Source organism: Mus caroli, unplaced genomic scaffold (assembly GCF_978045245.1).
Source record: "Mus caroli unplaced genomic scaffold, Mus_caroli_1 scaffold_2, whole genome shotgun sequence".
NCBI lineage: Eukaryota > Metazoa > Chordata > Mammalia > Rodentia > Muridae > Mus > Mus caroli.
This window is the reverse complement of record NW_028227257.1, coordinates 102,433,151-102,456,599: the sequence shown is the minus strand read 5'-3', so window position 1 is coordinate 102,456,599 and position 23,449 is coordinate 102,433,151. Positions and strand designations below refer to the sequence as shown.

At 38.4% G+C, this 23,449-nt stretch overlaps 1 protein-coding gene across 4 annotated transcripts in view; it reads right to left on the bottom strand.

Moving 5' to 3' along the window:
• Cwc22 (CWC22 spliceosome associated protein) overlaps nt 1-23,449 on the bottom strand; it is a 50,312-nt gene that overhangs the window by 7,316 nt on the left and 19,547 nt on the right. For all 4 annotated transcript variants that reach the window (XM_085834740.1, XM_021186238.2, XM_085834741.1 and 1 more), the window contains 13 exons: nt 21,145-21,313; nt 20,798-20,851; nt 18,030-18,165; nt 17,602-17,808; nt 17,452-17,514; nt 13,744-13,851; nt 12,146-12,227; nt 8,097-8,157; nt 4,780-4,857; nt 3,759-3,911; nt 2,036-2,163; nt 888-989; nt 581-798 (listed from right to left, as the gene is read on the bottom strand). In XM_085834740.1, coding sequence (XP_085690866.1) covers nt 581-798; nt 888-989; nt 2,036-2,163; nt 3,759-3,911; nt 4,780-4,857; nt 8,097-8,157; nt 12,146-12,227; nt 13,744-13,851; nt 17,452-17,514; nt 17,602-17,808; nt 18,030-18,165; nt 20,798-20,851; nt 21,145-21,313 — 1,559 coding nt within the window. The remainder of the gene's footprint in view (nt 1-580; nt 799-887; nt 990-2,035; nt 2,164-3,758; nt 3,912-4,779; nt 4,858-8,096; nt 8,158-12,145; nt 12,228-13,743; nt 13,852-17,451; nt 17,515-17,601; nt 17,809-18,029; nt 18,166-20,797; nt 20,852-21,144; nt 21,314-23,449) is intronic.

Sequence of the window (23,449 nt, the reverse complement as noted above, 5' to 3'; positions counted from 1 at the left end):
CAAGATGACGCTTACAGCAGGATTGCTGAAAACCCAGCACTCGGAAGGCCGGGGGGTCACAGAGATCAACCTGGGCTGCACAGTGAGAAGAAGACTAGCTTTAATTATGTTGTAAGATCTTGTCTCAGCAAAACAAGAGGCAAGACTAAGTGATGGACTTACAAATCAGAAGAGCAGCTGCCATGACAAAGGGAGCAGGCTAGCAAAGACAAGTTCTAAAGGACCAGCACTTGATCTGGGGAAAGCTAGGTACGGCAAAGCCGCCAGTGAGCCGTCTGATGTGTACAATGATGTCAAGTAGCCACATAAAGCTTGACTCCTACAACTAAAACCCACATGCCTTGTAATGAAGCCTCAGGATGGACCCTATAAACTAGTACATGGACATTCCTGGCATCGCAGTTGCCAATGAATTAGCTCTGTCTAAGAGGCTTCTGAAACAGATAGAACACTGTGATCAGTGACACATGATCATCTCCAATAATAGATGTTTTAAATAGATGGCAAAAATAAGTAAGCAGCAATTGAGCCCTGCACTTGTTAGAAATGAGCAGGGTAATATCTGAATGAGCCTTGATACCTGAGGTAGAGCTCTGAGTGCTGGAGGAAGAGGAGTCACTGGCTTCACTAGAGGACTCTGAGCTGCTCTCGCTGCTGTCAGAATCTGAGTCAGAGGAATCGGATGCCGAGGAAGACTCTGAAGATGAAGATGTCAGGGCTGTTTTCTTTTGTTCAGCTTCTGGTTTCTGGGCTACGATGACCTTGGGCGTATTTTTCAGATGTTCTCGCAGTTCATCCCTAACACAGATGTAATGTGTTACACTATGTATACCAGGCACTTGACATAATGTTGTAACTAAAGATAAAATTCTGCAAATGATCCTTACGTCAATCCTCCGAGACCTATGGAAGTGAAGAAGTTGATGGCAAACCGGGTATTGCGTGGGTTGTCTCTGGGTAACAGACCTTCAAAGAATGGCTGGAGAGTTCTGAAATGGAAAAAGGAATGAAGGAAATGGAGAAAGTGCAAATGAAAGTGCCTATAGCCACCTATCAGATTTTCTACATATTAAATCAATAAGTGAAATATAAGAAAGTGGTTTATGCATTTATACATAAGGCTGCCTAAATATAATAGGTAACGAGGAACAAGTCACTGAAGTTCGTCTCTTAAAAAAAATGCCTTTGTAGTGTGTGTGTGTGTGTGTGTGTGTGTGTGTGTGTGTGTGTGCATGCAGGTAAGAGGATATGTGGGAGGTGGTTCTTTCCCTCCACCTGTGGCTGTCAAGGACCCAGCTTATTTCAGACTTGGTGTCCTTTAATCACTGAGACATCTCACTGGCCCTTAAAGTTGATTTCTGTAATTACACAACAGATTTGGAAACTTTATACACACTAAGATAGAGATGGCAAATAACATATGTACATGGTTATATGCACACAAGTATGTATTGTGGGCATGCACAGAAAAATGTAAAGGCCTTCCTTAGCTTTTCTTTTTATGTACATATGTATGCACATCTAAATTGTGTAGAAGCACTGGAAAAGCGTAGGAAGGAGGCAGTGAGTGTTTCACAGAAAAGGGTGAATTATCGGAAGACTAAGTTTGTTAGACACATCAGAGACAGCTTCTGTTGTCACAGTGGTAAGTACTCAGGCATCACTACAAGTTCATGATGCTGGTGTCACTAGTGCATCTTCCTGAGGAGGGAGATGAGCCTGATAAAGTACACACATTATATGGAACCAAAGTGGAGAAATGAGATACTGGAATAACATGTGACATGAGCAGAATGGATTTGAAGCCAATCGTAGTGCTAACGAGCAATAGGGAAGGTGAAATGGAAGTTTTTGTGACAGTCCTAGAACAAAGCCCAGAAAAGCACATGTCGTCTCAGGCCTGGAGGCATGTGGCATGCTCACCTTACCCAAAGTCCCAGAGGGCTTTGCCCTGTCAGAGTACAACTGTATGTGCTACCGTGGGGAACTTCCATAGACAGGAAGTCTAAACTTAAACTGTTAGGAGTCAACTTACTCATCCTTTAACCTCGCATTCAGTTTAGGAAGACCCATGTATTCACATAGTTCCTGGAAGAAGATCTTGACAAAAATTCGACTAGACGATGTTGTGGTCTCTTCACTCAGTTTTATACATTCAAGAACCTGAAAATGAAAGGAGAGGATGAAAAAACATTTGTTTGTTTTGTTTTGAAAGACAAGATCCAGTAGCCAAGCAGTTTACACTCTCTCAGAAGGACTAGGACTTTCCATCTCGGAGCAGCACCTCTGAGCACGTCCCTCATGCAGACATGGATTCTTTCTTGGCAAAGCGTAAGACTTCTCTATATTAATTTCCCAATGCTAAGTCGGTACAGAAATAGGTTTCGTTCTTTTTCTTGAGGGAGGTGCTTTTTATAGCTGAGAAGATATCCTGTCTTGAGCGTGTAACATCAAAGTAAAGACTGCTCGCAAACATCCCTCAGCAGAATGTGGTGTGCACAAGGGACGAAGCAAAGTGCCACCAAGGGCATTAGCTATAGTAAGTTAGCACACATACACACACACAAATAAAAACAAACACAAAATGACGGATGATGTATCCTGAAAACTAAGTTTACAGCTTTTACAAACTAACTTGTGAACACAGACTTTAAAAGCAAAACAGAAGAAAAAAAGCCATGTAGCTTTTATGGACTGTGTGTTCTGGAAGCCTATTTTTAGCCAATTGTTTAAAACTTGGCTTCTTTTCTAGAACAGGCGAAATGAAGCAAAGGGTTATTATGATTAGCTGCTGGGTTGGTTTAAAAGTGCCAGTTGAATATAGTTGGATATACTTAGTCCTTAAGTACTATATAGAAACTTATCTGGTACTCCTAAGAGCAGGGGTGGAGACTCACTCCACCATCTGTTTGTGGTATTTTACATCGTAACCTTCTTCTTTTCCTTTGGGATGTGATTTCTCTTTATTAAAATTCTTCTAGCAACTTTACTTCACTTAGACTATATGATTATTTATGACATATGATTGCCGTAGACTTAACTTTTCTCTTACATGGTAACTTTCCTGACATAAATACATGGTAACATTCCTAAAATAAATCCATTACCAAGAATTGTGACTGGACATGCAGGTGATAGCTACCTAACAGCATTTGAATGAACAGTAATTCCATAATAAATATGGGATTAATGCTCAATTTGGTATACATTTCCCCACTAAGAATGGCTTTCTTTATTCTAAGTATGATCCCAGGATCTCCTTCCCATTGCTTAAACAAAAATATCTACTTATCACAGGCTCCTAGAACAATCCTTTCTCTTGAGTCTAAATTAGAGGAACTTTGAAAAAGTTATTCTTTCAGGAAATATGGACAGTAATTCTGAGGCACAAGTGCCACCAAAATAGGGATATGTGTCTCTCCTTTGTTAATAAAGTATGGACGAATATGCACACAGATGTCAAGTATGCAAATACATATTTTCCCTGAAAATATTGCCAGTCATCACTACTGAAAAGCAACGTGGGTTTGGCTGCTATGTATAACCCACAACAGGATTTCTTACACATGCATATTGTCTGACATGGCCTTATATTTCCATGAATGTGTTTCAAAGATAGCAGGTGCAGTCAAAGTGCACTACACATTCATTTTAATTCATGTTTACTGATAGGATAAGTGTGGTCACACCATAATTAATGCATTTTTGACAATAACGGGGGTTAGGAATAAAGAGCAAACACTGATCCAATTACTTACGCTCCACGGAAGTGAATCTGTGTATAAAAGGTGAGCAAACATCTTAGCAACATTTCTCAATTTGTTTGTCTCTAAGCGATGGATGGTGTCGTACTGTTCCTTGAATATACTTTCAAATGATTCCATGTATTCCTTTTTCAGCATACAAAATCGCTATAGGGAAGAAAACTGAAAGTCAACCCCAGCAGAAACTGAATGTCAATACAACTGAACTCACTATTCCTAAATTCCTAAGTTAAATGTTTGTAAACACCTTCAAGAGACATCTATCACCCTATCTTTCTGTGGTAAATGTTCAAAAAAGTTACACAAAGTTTCTCTCTATCTAGATTTATATGTTAGAATAAAGTTATACATTTAGTTGATCCTAAACAGATACATTTTGCATTATATATATATCTGCCTTGGAAATAGTTTATAGATATACTTTAGGGACCAGAAAGATGGGTCAAAGCTTAGTATTTTACATGCTCTTGCAGAGGACCTAAGCTAAGTTCCTAGCAGCCACATCAGGCAGCTCCAACCAGCCTGGAACTCCAGCCCCAGAGAGACCCCTCCCTCACCTCCAGCCTGTCGACACAGGTACTTGCACTCACATGCATGTGCCTGACACATACAAAGACACAATTCAAAATGACACAAACATTTCTTTCTTTCTTTTTTTTTTCTTTTTTTTAAGGTCACATTTACCCTATGCTGCCTAAACAGATTCCTGAGTTTAGTAATTGCTTTGAGTTTTTGAAGACCATTTAGTTGTTTTATATTGGGAAATTGCTGCAAAGTATTTATAATTTCAAGAAATTGTAGAAAAATGGTAACAAATTTAATGTGCTGCAAAATGAAGTGGGAAAGGAAACTGAAAGAGAGAACAATGTGCTCCCAGGGGAAAAAACTAAAACATGTTGTTAACTAAGGATAGACCAGACCACAAAATACAATCAGTAATTCACTATACTATCCTTAGGAATTTTGGGGGGGATTTTTATGAAATCCTGACATGACAATCAAGGCTGTAACTCACCCCAGCTAACAAGCCAAAAAATTTTTCATAGGTCCTTTGTTGGGCACAGCAATCAAGTATCATGTTGCAGAGTTCTTTCTGTTTGGAAAGGAAATTTGCATTAATGACCCAGGACACAATGGAACTATGTTATATGACAATTTACAACGATAATAGTGACTGTATTTTCAAACTAGACTTAAAATTTTTGAAAACCTTGAGAAATTATTTTTAAAAACTCAATGTCAAGTTTATCACTTTTAAAAAGCCTTTAGACTGGCTGGTATCATCTAAAGCTATTTATGATAATTTGATTAAATGACATTCTAAATCAAAAGTATGAATCATTTCTAAACAATTTAGGGCACGAACCAGGTCAAATCATGACATGATTTTTTTCTTTAAAGACTTCTGTGTGGAATTCTTTTACATTTATTTTCACCAACCCAAATACCTAAGATTTAGATTAAACTTATACTTAGATGGTTAGTATAGAAAAAAAAAAAGACACAAGTATTTACAGAAGGACAAATGGTCACTTTTTCAATGTAAATGACCTTCTAGTTGATTTTTAAAAATGTAAAAAAATAAAAGGAACAGGTTTATGATTCAATTTTCTAAGTCTTGAAATAAATGTTTGACTATAGCCTACCTACAAGGGGATGACCATTCTATGTACAAGTCCACAGAGGAATGGACACGATGTACAGACCTATCTACAGAGGGAAATCTAAGGATGGATGGACCAATCCTATAACTGCTGAAATATATTGTTCAACCAGCTATTTAACTGCTTTGAAAAACCTTTCTGTGAAAAATGTTAGCACTAATGAATAAACCCCTGATAAGAAAATCTACTATCACAAATGGCTGACATCTAATTAACTGACAAGTATGGTTTAATAATTCCTGAAATAATTCTAAGGGAGCAGACAGCAATTCCATGAGGAAATGATTCAGGTAACGTAGCAAGCAGAGACAGAATGAGGCCACTGTACAAGTACCTTTTTCTATAAATCTCTTATTAGAATGTCTACATTTTTACAAACACATTAGCTAGAACACATTCATTCTCTAAGCACAAACGAGCCTATACAAATTAAATGTGTATTCCTTCAGTTAAGCTTTTATTTTTAAAATGTCAATGAACTATTCTGAAATTTTGTTACAGTCACTAAGGTATGATTTAAGTACAAACTGTTAGGAGTTTTTGCATAACCAACAGCTGTATGTGCCTAGTTGCTGCTGCCCTAACCAGTCAGCATTGACTATGTCCTCACTGAAGAGTTCTATTGCACAGTGTTGCTCTAGAAACAGATGGTTTAGCATGGAGCAGCCTTGCCAGAGGCATCCCCTGAAAACACCAGAGTGCTTTCAGACACAAAGAAAGAGAGAAAGAAGCAAACCAGTCACAAGTTAATCCAATTCAGTAACATGTTTATGGATGTGTTAAGTTCTAGAAAGATACACTCGGTCAAAATTTCATCTGGTACTGAAAGCCTTTTTAAATTATGCCATTAGATTAACTTGATATATAATATAAAATTCACTTTCAATTATTCCTACTAGTATTGTGTTGTCCAATATGTTAACCATATTTTCACAAAGTGCAGTAACAAGCCAATGCCACTGCTGGCAGAGCCTCTCACAGGGTGAACCACTCTTTTCCCTAGACTATGCACAATGATAAGCACTATTACCTATAGTTTGTGATCATTTTTTTAACCTATCAATTATCTGAGTAATTTTAGGAGTCTATTAGCATACAAAAAATAGATGCATTAAGATACTCCCAAATAGTAATTAATAATCAAAATATGTTGAGGACAGCTCTAGAACAACCACCCTTTAGATTAGCATGGATAAAAATTGTAATGACTTAATTACATTCCACAAATGTAACATGGTCACACAGTAATTTCAGTGTCAATTCTAACTGTAAAGGTTAATTTACTGATTTATTTCCTTCTAAAGATGACATATCAACTATAGTCAAGAAAACATACAGGAACTGTTATTAGTATATAGACTGCACAAATTAAAAAGGAAAACAGACTTTTATAATGTTAAAAAAATTGGTTTTATAAAATTTCAGCATTTCAATAATGAATCAAGAATTTTTTCCACTATATATATTAGTGCCCAAGCACTAATTATTTTACAGGTTAGGGCCAGTGTAACACTGGTCAAAGGGATTCCTTCTACTGCTGTGGTATGAAAACAACAGGGTCAGGGTCAGTCAGTAAGCATGGGCATGTTTTTACTCCAATAAAGCTTTACTTAGGAAAACAGGAAGTGGGTCTGCAGCAGTGTACCAATCAGTACAGATGACCATCTAATCCTGACACAGCTCAGGACCAAGAGACTGGAAACTGAGCAGCCTATTGGAGCACATACATTCACTACTCCCTCTGTGTAGCTCTATGATATGTAAAACAAGATGTGAGCAACAACTCCAAGATAGCCTGGGCTAAGGGTCCAAAGACCTAAAAAAGAATGTAAGGTGACAAGTAGGAAAAACATTACTAAATTCTTTATTCAGCTTGGTGTTTATTATCCTTAGCATCAGGGCTCTGATACCACTTAGGAAACTTTAAGACCCATGAGGCTAATAGAAGACTTTAGGTACTTAGTGCAGCATTAAATGCCTGACCCTTTGCTCTCTGACACAAAGCATACAACCAATTTCTTTTTCTATGAATAAACTGAGAATGAAACAATAATACAAATGCGTCTGTACATAACTTGAGCAGGCATGTGATTGTTGTAGTTCCTCTCAAAATAATTCTCTAGTGCATACATAAGACAGGGATCAAGTGATACTAAAGAACAGAGTCCTCCTGTGCCCTAACAGGCAACCACCCAGAAGTTCTGGGTAAGTACCATGCTTAGAGACAAATACTCCATCCAGTATGCCATCCACAGAGGATGCCATGCTTAGAGACAAATACTCCAGTATGCCATCCACAGAGGATGCAATCTACTAGACACACAACAAAGAACCCCAGGAGTCCTAAGCCTTGGTTTAGAATAAAATTACCAAACTTAAATTTACATGAGTATTTATCATTTTATTGTTTTATTTGGGGAAGGGGGGTCGAAATAGTGTTTCTCTGTATAGCCCTGGCTGTCCTGAACTCACTCTGTAGACCAGGCTGGCCTCGATCTCAGAAATTCATCTGTCTCTGCCTCTGCCTCCTAAGTGCTGGGATTAAAGGTGTGCGCCACTACTGCCCGGCTCATTTTATTGTTTCAATTCACAAAACCCATTAACCTCCTTAAACATTTTAATAATCAATATGTACTTCCTAATAGAAAAAAAAAAGGCATTGACGTACTGTTTGGCTCTCTGCAAACTCCATTTTCAGCAACTTGTGTGCACATTCTTCAAAATCTAAACTATGGGGACAAGATAGTCACAGTAAATAAATTATAGTGTTCTTTACCTGTCATAATATTACTTGGTTATTATTTTAGCTATAAATATATATAATATTAGGGCATTTAACTCTACAAATGACAAAGTACAAGCATGTGTCAGCATGAGGAACCATAAACCTTGCTATGTAGAAGCCAGACCCAAAGGACACACACAATATAATCCTGTATTCCGAACAGGTAAACCCATGGATCACAAGAGGCTGAAAGGACCAAAATAATTGCTAATGGAAAAAGAATTCATTCTGGAGTGTCAAAAATATTTTAGCAATGTTTGAACAACTTTGCAAATACTGTAAAATAATTAACTGCAGATTAAAAAAGCATACATTTTGCAGTGTGTACATACACACACACACACACACACACACACACTCTTTCTTTTAAAGCATATGATTCTGAAGTTGCATTAGCTATAAATACTATATGAATTACCATTGCTGAGTATTTTGGGCATTTTAAGTGGCCAAACAAAATTATTTGCCATTTTAAAACAATAATAAGGGTTATAAAAATGCATTCCTGAATTATTATCTTCCTGACATGATTGTTGCACTGGGAGGGCCTGGCAGTGTGGCCTGTTCCGGAGCATAGGTGGGGCAATGAAAAGTTACATGCAAAGGGGTTGGGGGAAGGATCAGATGTGGGAGGAGACGGGCGAGATGTACAGAGGGTCAGGAAATTGAAAAGAGGTGTGTAGCAATGGGAGATGCGGAACTGGGGGTAGCCACCAGCAAGTCCCAGATACCAGAAAAGCAAGAGGCTCCCAGGACCTAACAGGGATGAAATACCCAACAAAGGGGAGAGAGAACCTGTAGAGACCATATCCAGAGGTTAGGCATGGCCCCAGGTTGAGGGATCATCACAAAAATCACAAAATTTTAACCCAGAATTGCTCCTGTCTAAAGGAAATATGGGAACAAAAAGTGGAGCAGAGACTGAAGGAAACACCATCCAGAGACTGCCCCACCTGGGGAATCATTCCATATGCAGCCATCAAACCCTAACAGTTGCTGATGCCAAGAAGTCCTTGCTGACAGAAGCCTGATGTGGCTGTCTCCTGAGAGGCTGTCAGAGCCTTACTGATACAGAGGTGGATGCTTGCAGCCAACCATCAAACTGAGAACAGGGACCCCAATGGAGGAGTTAGAGAAAGGACTGAAGGTGTAGGCGTTTGCAACCCCAGAGGAAGAACAACAATATCAACCAACCAGACTCCCCCTCCTAAAGCTCCCAGGGACTAAACCACTAACCAAAGAGTTCACATGGAGGGACCCATGGCTCCAGCTGCATATGTACCAGAGGATGGCCTTGTCTGCCATCAGTGGGAGGAGAGGCCCTTGGTCCTGTGAAGGCTCAATGCCCCAGCCTAGGGGAAGGATAGGATGGTGGGGCAGGAGTGAGTGGGTGGGTGGGTGGGGGAGCACCCTCATGGAGGCAGGAGGAGGGGGAGTGGATGGGGGATTTTCGGAGGGGAAACCGGGAAGGGGGATAACACTTGAAATACAAATAAACAAAATAACAGATTTTTAAAAAAAGAGAAAAAAGAAAAGTTACATGCAACACAAGATGCTGGTGTTGAAGTAGTATTTAAAAATGATTATGTCGCCGGGCGTGGTGGCGCACGCCTTTAATCCCAGCACTCGGGAGGCAGAGGCAGGCGGATTTCTGAGTTCGAGGCCAGCCTGGTCTACAAAGTGAGTTCCAGGACAGCCAGGGCTATACAGAGAAACCCTGTCTCGAAAAACCAAAAAAAAAAAAAAATGATTATGTCAATGTGTCCAATTTAAGAAACTTTATTGTCAGGGACACTGCAGTCCATCTCCCTCTGATACAATCTTAAAAATGTAAACACTGACCACCATTGAGGAGCAAGAATGAGGGGGATGCTTCACCTTCCACACAAAGCCAGCTACTAGAGTAATCTAGGAATCATAACAACAGGGAGAAATGATGACCAGCAAACTAGTCATCAAGAAAAAAAATTTAAATGCCAATTCCTAAATAGCTCAGTGGTCAACTGACTTTTGTTTGTACAAGATTTCTTGAAGCAAGGTTCTGGAACACAGCTTGCTCGGTGGAAGAAACTGAGCATAACCAGGTTCAATCCTCAGATTCCCCCAAGTGATTACATGAAACGCTCTCACACCATCTGACTCAGCCACTTCATTTCATCAAGCCTGGATGCTATAAAGACTTTAGAAAACACACACACACACACACACACGAGGGGGCAGGGATCTGTAATCCAACCTCCTTTCAGGGTAGGCAAGCAGTGCTGACATATAGTGTCCCTCCTGTCTTGAGACAGCAGAGGCACAGCTCTGTTCTGCCTACCTTCTCCAAGCTGACATGTATCAGAGCACTCCCTACACTCCTAACAAGTCACGAGCAACTCCACTTTCAAAGGAGGCACAGACCAGACATTTGATCATGTATTTTAGTCAGTGATCACCCATTTGTTCCCTTTACTGTTTTCCAATAAACAAAAGCCCTTGGCTCATGTTTCCAAAGGCTTTCTGTAAAGCATTTACTCACAATAATGTTTTTGTGACTCTAATAAAATTCAACACCCAGTTCCATTGCTTAAAAAAAAAAAAAAAGAAGTTAATCTTTTGCTTTTGGTGAGCAATGACAGCATTTCACTGTCTAGACATTTGATAACAAACATATTTTATGAGACTTATCACCAAAGAGTCTCATTTGTAAGCCCTCCATAGTGCATCTACTGATCACTTGTGCTTTTCCTGTAATGCGTGTGGGTTTTTAAGTCTAGCAACCACTGTCACAGATAACTGCATGGGCTGGTCGTCATGTAAGGTCTGTGGGCACAATGACGAGGAAGAGCTACTGTGTAAGAGTAGCTGCCGTTTGTGTCTTGGTGCTTTTGTTTTTGGTAATTTCTGTGAATCAGAGATTAGCAAAGTTAAGGTAACTTAAACAAGGGTTTTTTGCTAGTCAGTTGTTCAGAGCTGCACTGAACCTCTTCTCAGTCAGTGCTGACAGCAGCGGTAGAATGATCTGCTTCTGATGGTTAACATTGGATGTCTGAAAAGGACAGCAGGGGTGGCAAACTAAAAACATTCTCAACTTCTGGCTGTACAGAAAAACTACAAGTTTCTTCATGCACAAGACAAAGAGATAGGTCAAGATAAACAAAACGTCTTTCTAACCCACATTCTGCTGTAGTCCTCTATTTGAAGTTTTCAAACGATGAAAACAAGAGGACTCCTACTTGTGACTCAATACTGCTATGACATCATCATACTCTCAGAACCTACCAACAACCACAACCAGAAAACAGCCCTCCTCCCGTGTGAAATGTAAACGTGTGCCCAGTAAACCAACAGGCTGATTCCTATGCAAAACAACAGATGGACTAAGCATCTACAGGTCTTGTGCACTTCTCTTCAAATGGAACACGTAGGCTTCAAAGGAAAAGAGATTTATTTTCATGATATCCTGGTATTTCTTAATACTACTTCAAGGGGTCTTCAAAAACCTCCTCAAGTGTAACTCCCAATCCCATTTCTACCCACTGCATCTGCACAGGATTCGTGCTTCTCAACAGAACCTGGATTAACAACCACAGAGGAGGAGGAGCCATGGAATTGTCATTAACACTCGAATACTGTGATAGCTTTGAATAGAGAGCTGGTGATTTTTAAGGTTTAACTACAGGAAATGACCCACTAAAAAGAAAACAGCATCTATTCAGGTAACACAATTAGGACATTTCGGTAAGTAACGACACATTACTTTCTAAGAACAGAACAGACGTGCTGGGGCCTCTGAGCTTGAGTACAGGACAGGGTGAAGCAAGCACTGTGGGAATGCTGAAACGATGTCTAAGTCTCTGTATTCAGACTCTTAGTGTGATCACTGATCTTGCTTACCCATCTCTTATCCAAAATAAAAATAAAAGATCAACTGAGCTATAGACTCTTACCTTGACTGAATGGCAAGATAGATTGTACGGCGAAATGAGACTAGGTTGATTTCTGTTTTGTCATGAATAGTTACTTTTTGCCCTGAAATAAATTAAACATAACAATTATAAAAATATAAAAAGTTTATTCTATAATCAAATTCAATAATTACAACGTTGTTTGTAAAATGGTATCTGTAGGATTAATGGAGTCACTGTCTCTTGCCATATCATTTTGTTGGATCAGAGTCCATAACACCAAAATAATTATGTTTGTAATAATTATGCCATCAACACAGAATGCAATCTACTAGGACACAGAACAAAGAACCCCAGGAGTCCCAAGCCTTGGTTTAGAATAAAATTACAAAACTTATATTTACATGAGTATTTATCATTTTATTGTTTTATTTTATGTTTGCCTCTATATTACAAACTCATTTAGACACCATAGAAGGGGTTGTCTGATACTGAGGCTTCATAGAATATTATTTCTAGAGTCATAAACAATGTTGATTAAGTAGATGACCTGGATGGGCTGAAATTCAGTTTAACAGAACAATGGGTTCTGGCAGGTTGGCTCTGTCCGATGTGTTTATGTGTCAAAATCTGTTAATTGATATGAGGAAACTTTTCTTATACGTAATTATTAATATTCTAAACAAGAAATTCTAAAGGGAAATGTAATATATAGAGATTTAGGTGACTTATTAAAGATGACAGGCTTCAAAGGAAAAAATGGAGAAATCCAATCTATTTTTTGTTGGTTTTTTTTTTTTATGTGTGTGTGTTTTCATAAAATGTTACAGAATGGGGGCTTGAGAGATGGCTCAGTGGTTAAGAGCACTAACTGATCTTCCAGAGGTCCTGAGTTCGATTCCCAGCAACTACATGGTGATTCACAACCATCTGTAATGGGATGCGATGCCCTCTTCTGGTGAGTCTGAAGACAGCTACAGTGTATTCATATACATAAAATAAAATCTTAAAAAACAAAAAAGTTACAGAGCAACAATTTAACTGTAAAACATACATTACCCATATATATACATATATGTGTATGTGTGTGTGTATAGTGTATGTGTGTACATGTATATATAATTTTTTAAATATATCCAGATATATAATTCAGGTAAGTAATGCCTGGCTTATGTGGCTGCTATTTTATGATACTCAACCAAAGTAAAGGCTGAGCTTGTTTTTCTGTGGAGTGATGTAATCACCAAAGAGGAAGAACATGAATCTGTTTCTGTACAAATGTAGTTGTTGGCCTCCCTACTTTATTTTGCCAAAATGAATAGCAAGTATCTAGTCATTCACATCTGTCACACACTTGCCAAGGTTACATAAATCACACACCCTCTACATGAATGTACCTTTAGAACTGAAGGTCTAAAATATCAAATTAAAATTATGTTGTTGGGAAAAACTGAACATCCTTGTTTAATACTTTAGGGACTGTGTTCTGTCAGAGAAGGTGCTGAAAAGTGTCCCCTGTCTTCCCCCACCACACCGCAGGGCATCCTTCACAATCCTTCCTTGGTGAGCAGAGAAAGCCACTCTAGAGTGGTGCCTCAGAACTCACCTCTTCCCAGAGTGTTTACAAAGCCATACTTTACCTCCTTCCTCGTCTTCTCCTTCCTCCTCCTCCTCTTCCTCCTCCTCGTCTTCACTACTTCCAGCTCCTTGGTCTGTGTTTGAATCACTGTCTCCTTCATCAAGGATTTCTACAAATCAAAGTCAATTTAAGAAGAAAAAATAATTAATGAGCTAGATACATGTACCCCATTCTGAGAAGTGAATCTAATTTTAACTGTTTACCTACTAGCAAACATAATCACACAAGCCTCAGGCTATGGCAAGGAAACAATTAGAATGATCTGATGTTAACAAGCTGTGTCACTCTTTGCTAGGTGAAATGTGTTCATGGAAACAAGGGAACGCAAGAAGACAGAAAAGGCACATGATGTTTCTGAGTGGGTAAGAGCACCAGGAAAAAACTGGAGCTCACAGCTAGCATTTCAAAGTTTAAATGTTATCTTCAGAAAGAAGGCAGTCTATGATGAAAGCTAAAGCCAGCAGAATGCAGAGTTAAGAGTGGACAGACGCCAGGTGTGGTGGCGCATGCCTTTAATCCCAGCACTTAGGAGGTAGAGGCAGGCGGATTTCTGAGTTCGAGGCCAGCCTGGTCTACAAAGTGACAGTCAATCAAAAGTCTTTTCATGTGTAAAACTAAAACAAGTTTAAACATCATAAAACTGGTAAAGCCATCTTTATTATTTCCTAAATACAATGTTTATTTAGATCTAAATGAAGGTCTATGAAAGATGACAAAGAGCATCAACCACATCAATAGTGTAATGCCAAAGTCGGCCACAATTCTATCTTGCAGTGTTGCTGTCAGTGCCCACCAGCATGGCACTTTCTCATTTATTATAATCACTCAAGTTTTAGTACAAAGTTTTAACTCACTTTTAGAAACTTCTAATTTCTTTATATTTTGCAGAGCAGTGTAAATCAGGAAGTCATATACTTAATGTTAGCGGAGAATATCATGCTGCAGGAACAATCATTTATTAAGACTACAGAGCTACTATTTATACTTAGCCCTTATCTGACAAATCTTAAAACCATTTCTTGCAAATGCAACTTCAAGAAACACTCCAGTGTCTAGCTGATTATGCAACGAGCGAGCATAGACTTTGAAAAGAAGAAACTATTTAGTATTCAAAAGTCGGAAGGCAGGCACTCCTGCTGTTTGACCAAATGCTGGAAAACCCAATCCACCAGTACACCTGGGTCACTCAGAGGTGCTAATTACCAAAGCTGTGCTCACTTCCTGCTGGGGTCATTTTTTATGCCAGTTCCAGGGGAACATTTTACTAAAGATGAAGGTCAAATTAACTGTCTGATAGTTTACAGCATCCTCTTTTCCCACTCCTTTAAAAATCAACTTCCCAAAATTCGGTAGGCACTGGCAACTAGATTTCATCAGATGAATAAAACAGAGTTTCAGAAAAGAGTCTATGATTCCCGAGGGGAACCTGAAACCTGTCAGACGGCCTATGAGGTCAACACTATGTTCCTAATAATTTTAAGGTATTAGCTGCCCTCTCACTGAATTGCTATTTACAAAAACAGACAAGAGCAATGGGGTTAAAATTACTGCAATCTAAGCACAAATCAAGACACCAAAATGGACCAGGAATCAATGCTGCTTTCTGCCACACTTGCAGAAGAAAAAAAGCCCATTTAAATTATGAATGCCCTAGATGAAGATGTAAAATAGAAATTTTATTACATCTTTTCTTGAACGACAGTGTAGCACTTACATTACAGAACCATCGATGGACTCCCTACAGGACAAGGCTGGGGTAACTGCCTGAGGTTAAGATAAAGTGGCAACCTTTCACTTTTATTTGAAAAAAAAAAATGGCCAATATCATCCATACATGTTGTTAGGTATTCTGCAAGCATTTTCAAATGCAACAAAATGACACTCTCAATTTAAAAACAGAAACAAACAGTATTTGCCACCATGATACAGTTTAAGCTTGTAATAATAAATTTAATTTTTACAAAGTATATATTTATTCTTCAATAGCTTCCCAACACTGGGACAAAAAAAAAAAAGAGAGACAGGTGGCAACATTAACAACTGTGAGTTTTGATTTTGAGGATATTCATGTTAGCACAAGCGCATACACATCAACATCATCATCAACAACATCATCATCATCACCATCATGAAGCAAGGATGTTCCAAATGACTAACATGTTGCAAAATGAGTCATGGCTTAATGATCTATTGGAAGTGACACATATACCAAAGATTTTTTAACATTTTACTTGGTATGAAAATTCACTAACACTATTTAATATTTCAAATGAAAGCAATTTTTAAGAAACCACTAGCAGTTAAATACTGTCGCTGTATCAAGGAGAAATAACACACTTATCTGCAAAGGTTATCACAATATTCCTTCTCTTTCTAACTATAGTATCTAAACGAAACCAGAGGATGGGCTGTAGCAGACAGAACACAGAAGGACAAACTACTCATCTCCTATAGGCCAGGCACTGTACAGTACATAAAATACATCACCTTCTCATTACGTTCCTTTGCTTAAATGCTATTTTCATAAGAATGTTGCTTATATTAATATATACCATTGTATTATTTTTAAATGAGTTAATATGTAAAAATTCAAACACCAACAGAAATAAATATATACATGCATATATATAAACTGAAGCTCTATGGAGTCTAATTTTAAAGAGCATTAAGGAATCTCAAAACCACAGAGCTTGAGAACTCTATACTAAAAAAGCATAATCCATGTACTGGCCAGCTGCCTGAATCCTTATGAGATTCCCAAGCTTAAACTAGTAAAAAAAATCATAACAGAGAGCCAGGGGAAAAGGCGCCATTTAGGGAAACTGTTGGGAAACAAGTCTGAAAGCAAAGAAAGAAGACTAGGCTTAAGAAATGAAAGTCTAAGCAGAAAGGGAACTAGTTCCATGGCAACAGAAAGCTTTTAAGAATGTGAATCAAAGAAGAGAAACTTGTCTGTGATATCAGAATTTTAGCGCACTGTAGGGACACAGAGGGCTTTCAGAAGCCTTCGAACGATATATAACTAAAGCAGGGAATGGAATGATGGAGCTCAACGACTGTGCAGCCGCTTCTGGAGAAGTAAGCTGTTCTCAAGTAAAACCACAACCCAGAGCAAGCAAAGCCGTAACCCATCACGAGCATACCTGGACACGATTATCAGAGAGGAAGACCCATGCCTGGGAAGATACTAATGGCAGCTACCACTGTCTAAACACCTTCCCAGGGCAATGCAAAGCATTTACTCTTCCCCTACTAACCCGGCTTTTCTATCAAACATAATTTGTTTCAGATCATCTGGCTACTAATGGCAGAGACGACACACCAAGAGTCTGTCCCAACTTACAGCCTATAGCACGCTACTGACATTCAAAGCATAACCAGCTCAACGGGCTTTAAAATATGACACTTCCAACAGAGATCAGCACTCAGCTGTGTATCAGCTGGGTGGCACTGATTGTAGATGTTGAAAAAAAGCCTAATAAAAGCTCCTGGTAATCCACAAGTACTTCCTAAGACGTGGACAACTTAAAGGAAAGCAAAGGGACAGAGAACTACATCATTCACAGTGAGTTTCTTGCAGGAGCAAACACTACAAAGAGAGTTAACACATGAGGAAGCAAAGAGCAGGCTTCACTGGGGCTGAGCTGCTGTCAGTGGCTGTATCTGCATTATTTCTACTGATCCAATCTATTTGTCAAATCTTACATACCTTTTTTAATAGCCTTGTACTTCTCTTCATTCTCCATAAAATTAGGATCCATCTTGAAAACATCTTAAAAAAATAAATAGAAAGTTAGGTGTTTCTTTCCTGCATTCACATATTGATACCCCACTACTGCTTCCCACACCCTAAGCTTACTAAGAACATCTTCTGGATTGTAGTCATCCTCTAAGGGGAGCATATGTGTAAACTGATCGTCCTCTTCCACTAAATCAAGTCCTTCCAGAATAACAGGGTGGTCCTTGAATCCATCCTTCCGTACAGCAAACATCACTTCAATCATGTACTGAACTCTTTTGTCGATCTCAGACTCGTGTAGAATGTTTCGAAGTCGTTCAAAGATTGCTGAAGTTAAGAGGAAGGAAAAGACAATAAAAAAATATCACTCTAACACTAGAATAATAATTGGTAAGAATACACAGCCAGGCATGATGGTACATGCCTTTAATCCCAGCACTCAGGGGGGCAGAAGCAGGCAGATCTCAGAGTTCGAGGCCAGCCTATTCTACACCGAGAAACCCCATGGGGGACAGAAAAGAATATACAAACCAAAAATATATACTTACCATTAATTCCCCTTGGTGACACCTGGGTTAATTTGAGACCACACTCTTTGAGGAAGCCGATAGCTACTTCAACACTGTCATCTGTTGGTCTCTCTAGTAGCAAAGTGAGCATCTCCAGGCACAGAACCTCATGTGCCTTAACAGAATGCAGACATAGGAAAGAAACAAAATGGTTTTACATTATTAACCTACTACTGACAAGCTTCTAAACACAATTAGTGTTCTACAATGATCATAATGCACATATTGTTTTCCTATAAGTTTTATCTTGTAAATATTAAAATTTCTAGATAATTTCTTTAATTCACTATACTAACAGAAACAAGTATCTGGTTTATGGCTACAAGTAGACTCGTTTTAATTTATGTATATGAAGAGGAAGTTGGATGCCTTGGGACTAAAGTTACAGATGGTTATGAATGCTGGGAACAGAACCCGAGTCCTCTGAAAGAGCCAGCGCTCTAAGCCACTGAGCCATCTCTCAGCTCCAGTTCTTTATTTGATACCCTTTACATGATAGCAACTTTTTATATATGTTCGGCAATTCAATTTACTATGTAATTCTACTAGATAGCAAACAGGCTAAATTTATACAAAAATTATACCATAAAGTATTTTAAAGATTACTGATGCTGAATTGTGAATATTTCCTTTTTATTTACTTATGCATTTCCTTTTTTGATGGCAGTACTAGGAAGTAGTCCAGGGTCTCATGCCTGCAGGTAAAGCACGTTACCATGGAAGCACGTTACCATGGAGCCACAGGCCTTGCCTATTTCCTTTCCAAAGATCAAACTATTTACCTGGTCCATATTTTAAAATTAACAATTATAAAAACTGCCTTGTAGAGTGAGAATATAATTCTACTAAGAGGGTGCTATGACAAGATAAACCATAGGCTTATTGTGTCATATAGCTTTATAAGCAAGATATTTAAAGTGCAATCTAAACCTGAATCCTAGAGATTATCTTTACACTGTACAAAACTAGAAATATACTAATTTTTGAGGGAGGTATACAGGGAGGAATGGGGTTATTGTTCATCGTTGTAAGAAAATCTTTACATCTAATTGAGAAATTGAAATGTTTAATATTTAACTGTTTGGTGGTAATGACAAAAATCTCTAGTAAACTAGTAAAAATTTAAAACCAGAAATATATATCTGCTATTACAGAAAGGTTATCTGTTTCCCTGCTCTTAAGTAACTTATTTTTTATGACACTAAAGTTTAATTCTTTCCAGTGTCTGCTCTTGGAACTCTTTTACATTTTAACAAAATAAGCTGTCATGTGGTTATAATAAAGACTGAGTGCATTAGCATCTCCCCACATATATGGGCACTGTATAAGAAGGGTGGTACCTATGGGAGGGTCTGTGACCAGGAATACAAACAGCTTCATTTCCAAGGCTGAGCAGAAGGCAATACACTCCACAGAACAGTGGAGGAATACAAAAATTAAAATCAAACAAAATGGCATTATATGCACTCAAAATAGATCAAAATTACTCAACCCACTGAATTTCACAAATATGTATCTGTAGGCAAAGTTTACAATGATCTCAGGAACAGTTAGTACAGAGAAGACAACGAAATAAAGCTACATGGATTTTAAAAATACCAATTATTTAACCTCTACTTCATAAGGTGGGCCTAAATATAAATGACTACAACATTAAGATGAAGTTTTCTTTCTGTCAAAATTTTCAACAGTGATTACCATTTTCAATTATTTAATGTAATTTTTGTTGCATGTACACATAATCAAGGCTAAGCAAAACCTAACAAAATTATATAAAAATGAATCTACCTCAATTTTTGCTCTCTAAAAATAATAAAACGGAACCATTATAAAAATTCCCTATATGCTCTATTTAGGGAATGCATAGGTAACGTTATAACGAATTAACGGGGCTGAGGATACAGCTTAGTTGGCAGAATGCTTGCCTAGCATGCAGGAAGCCCTGGGATCAATCCTTGATACTCCATCAACTGGACATAGTGGCGCATGGCTACAGTCCAAACACTTAGAACGCAGAGGCAGGAGGATCAGAACTTCAAGGTCATCCTTGATGTCACAGTGAACCTGTAGCCATCCTGAAGATAAGGAAGGAGGGAGGGGAAGGAGGGAGCGGGGGAGGGAGGGAGGGAGGAAGACCTCAACAAGCAAACCCATTTGCTGATGAGATGGGTCAGGGATGAACCGCAGTGAGCCCTGCAATGTGTTCACACACTGGTTCATGTGTTAGGCTGAGCACTGCAGTTGGTGCCATGCAACAGGACACATACCCACAGAGAAGTCAATACAGCATTTAATAAGCAACAAAAACACTGAACAAGTGAATAAACAAAAAACTAAAAGATATGCACGACTACTGATGTACTCGTTATCACTGTTTAATGATTTATTTTTATTTCATGTGCACTGGTATTTTGCCTGTGTGTATATCTCTGTATAATGGTGTTAGATCCCTTGGAATTGGAGTTACAGTTGTGAGCTGCTATGTAGTGCTGGGAATTTTACTCAGGTCCTCTGAAAGAGCAGCCAGTGCTCCTAAGTGGCTCAGTGAGCACACACAGTATTGAGTCACATCAGTCTAACAAAATACCTTATAACATACAGATTTTCTCTATACAAGAATATCAGGTGCATTTAAAACACAATTGAAATCGCACCCAAGATGACCAAACAGTGACAAAAGGAAATGGGGTCAAGACCATGGTCTTTATCCCACTGGGCTTGATCAGGCTTTAAGGATAATTACTTACCACATTTTGGTTAATAAGATGTGCCACAAATTTTGAAGCAGTCAGGCAAAGTTGCTGAAAAATCAAAGTAAAGACAATTAACCCATCAACTGTCATCAGTCTTCCTGTATCAATAATATGTTCTTTAAAAGGGAACACAGGGAATCATTTCCATGCAGGAATAGTGACATGAAGTGGCTATAAAAGCTAAAGTAGAAGAAGTACACAGGCAGTCATCACCTAAGTGGCCAGAGGCTATTTAGCAGACTGAGCAGTTTACACGTGAAGTCAGCACGCTTACTTTTATAGATGCTGGCTTACTGGAACAACCTCATGTGACAATCTACTTATAAGCCACTCATACACACCTTATCGTTCCTTCGATAGCCTTTCCGAAAATTAAGAATTAGTCTCTTGAGGATCAATTCTCCAATCTGTGGGAATTTTGAGTTGATTATTGCCACCAAAGCTGCATAAACATGAGTGAAGATTGGAGACGCACTCTGGGCTTGCAGAACAGATCTGGACAGCAATCCTCTATTCAAAATACAGCAAAAGTCAATAGTTAAACAAGCAATTTAGAAAAATATGTAAAATCAAGAAAAACTATTTTCTAATCATGAATAGTAAAAGCCCATTCGGAATTAAATCTTTACTTCATTTCCTGGGAAAAGAGTGTATCTTGGTAATCAATTTTAAAAAATGTTTTTATGAAAATAAAATTGTAAAATAAAATGAGGTAATTTTTTTCAAAAATTTCTCTCTAAATAAAGTTACTGTTTTTCTATTCATATTTCATCTAATCAGACTTAAAGGATTGGGGCAGAGAAAAACATGATTGAAATATACTGTATGAAAAATATTTTAAATAAACTAAAACCAAAAAATAGTGGCATTAAAAACAAGGTGCTTGACGAGTATAAAATTTACACAGCATAAAGTTTCTGACATGAGTCCATCACTTAACATACAATAACTGTGCTGGGACACAGCTCTGAGCTGTTTCCTTCTGTTGGTGTAGGTTTAGCGGCACAAAGGTAAGGACATGGGTGACGTAAGATAAAGCGACAGACAACACAGTGGTAGAGCACCATGAACAGTCGCTCGCTCTTTATGTGTAAGAAAGAGAGTGAGGTACAGCAAGCTACATTACTGTAAACAATACGGAGACAATTCCTGAGCTGCAAGAAGAAAGTGAACCTGGATTAAGACGGAAGCGAGCCAGGCCACTTGTCTACGCCTGCCTGGCCTGTTTTCCAGGTGAAGGGAACGGAGCTCTGCTATCTCCAAGGACAGTGGCAGGCTCCTGGCCAACCTTCTGTTCCCCAACATGCTTCCCTGAGCTTAGTCCTATTTTTCAATGATTATAATCAAGGTAATGTGAAATCACACAGAACAGCACTCAGATTTAAAACTAAGAGATATGTGATATTATTTCCATTTCTTTAATCTTTAAAACAAGAAAAAAAAAACAACAAACCACCAGCTGCTTGAATTCAAATAAAAAATGATGATTCCCTTCATTTTTCTTCAAATTTCTTGCTCATCTTCCCCAGCCATCCCCCCTTCTCACTCTGCTTTACTTAGAATGTGAACTGGAATAAAGGACAAAATAACAAACCTAAAGGTAACACCATCTCAGCAGCGATGCTGGAAACTCTGCCTCCAGGGTCAGGAACACGCTATGCTGTTCATCATACTACCCAAATTCAATGGAATACCCATCAAAGTTCTAGTGGCATTTTCCAGAAGAAAAAAGCTCTTAAAATTAATATAGAGTATAAAAAATACAAATAGCCAAAAAAAATCTTCAGGAAAGAAAGAAAAAGCAAGAGACACCTTTTACTTGATTTAAAACTGACTACTACACAAAGACACAGTAATAAAAACAGCATGGTACTGCCATAAAGCTTAATAGAAACCAACATAGAACAGAACAAAACACCTAGAGATAAATTCATACATTTTTATTTAATTGTATTTTGACATAAAGGCAGTGTGTTCCAAAGTGATAGGAAAGCCAGATGCCAACATGCAGAGAAATAAAAACATACTTTAATCTTACGCAACACACACAAAGTAATCTAAACTGATTAATAAACAGAATCTGTACAACTTCTAGGAGGGAAGCTCCATAATATCTGCCTGGATTGACACATTTCTAAACACAACTAAATAACCCAAGAAAACTTGACGAATGGCACTGCACTGATCTAAAAGGCTCTGGACAGTGCTAGAAATCATGCAAGAAGCCAAGAGACAAATACAGAATGGGAGAAAGGATCTGCAAGCCATTTATCTCATAAGGAGCTAATATCCAAAATATCTGCCAAAAGTAATAAAACATTGCAGTTTCAAAACCTGACAAAACATCTAAATGGACATTTCAAGACAATACAGACATGCTGACATGAAGCATCACCTATCAGACGAATACAGAGTCAAGGCACACGATGTATCATTTCATACCTAGATAATGGTTGCCATAAAAATAACCAAAGGTGAGTGTTTCCAAGGAGGCAGAGAACAGGAAACACACATGGACTGTGAACAGGAATGCACAGCAGTGCAGCCAGCAGGGAAAAGACTAAGCCTCTGAGCTACACCGCACACCCCTACACCATTACCCACAAGAGCCAAATGGAGCAAGTGCCATGTTAATGACAGACAGGG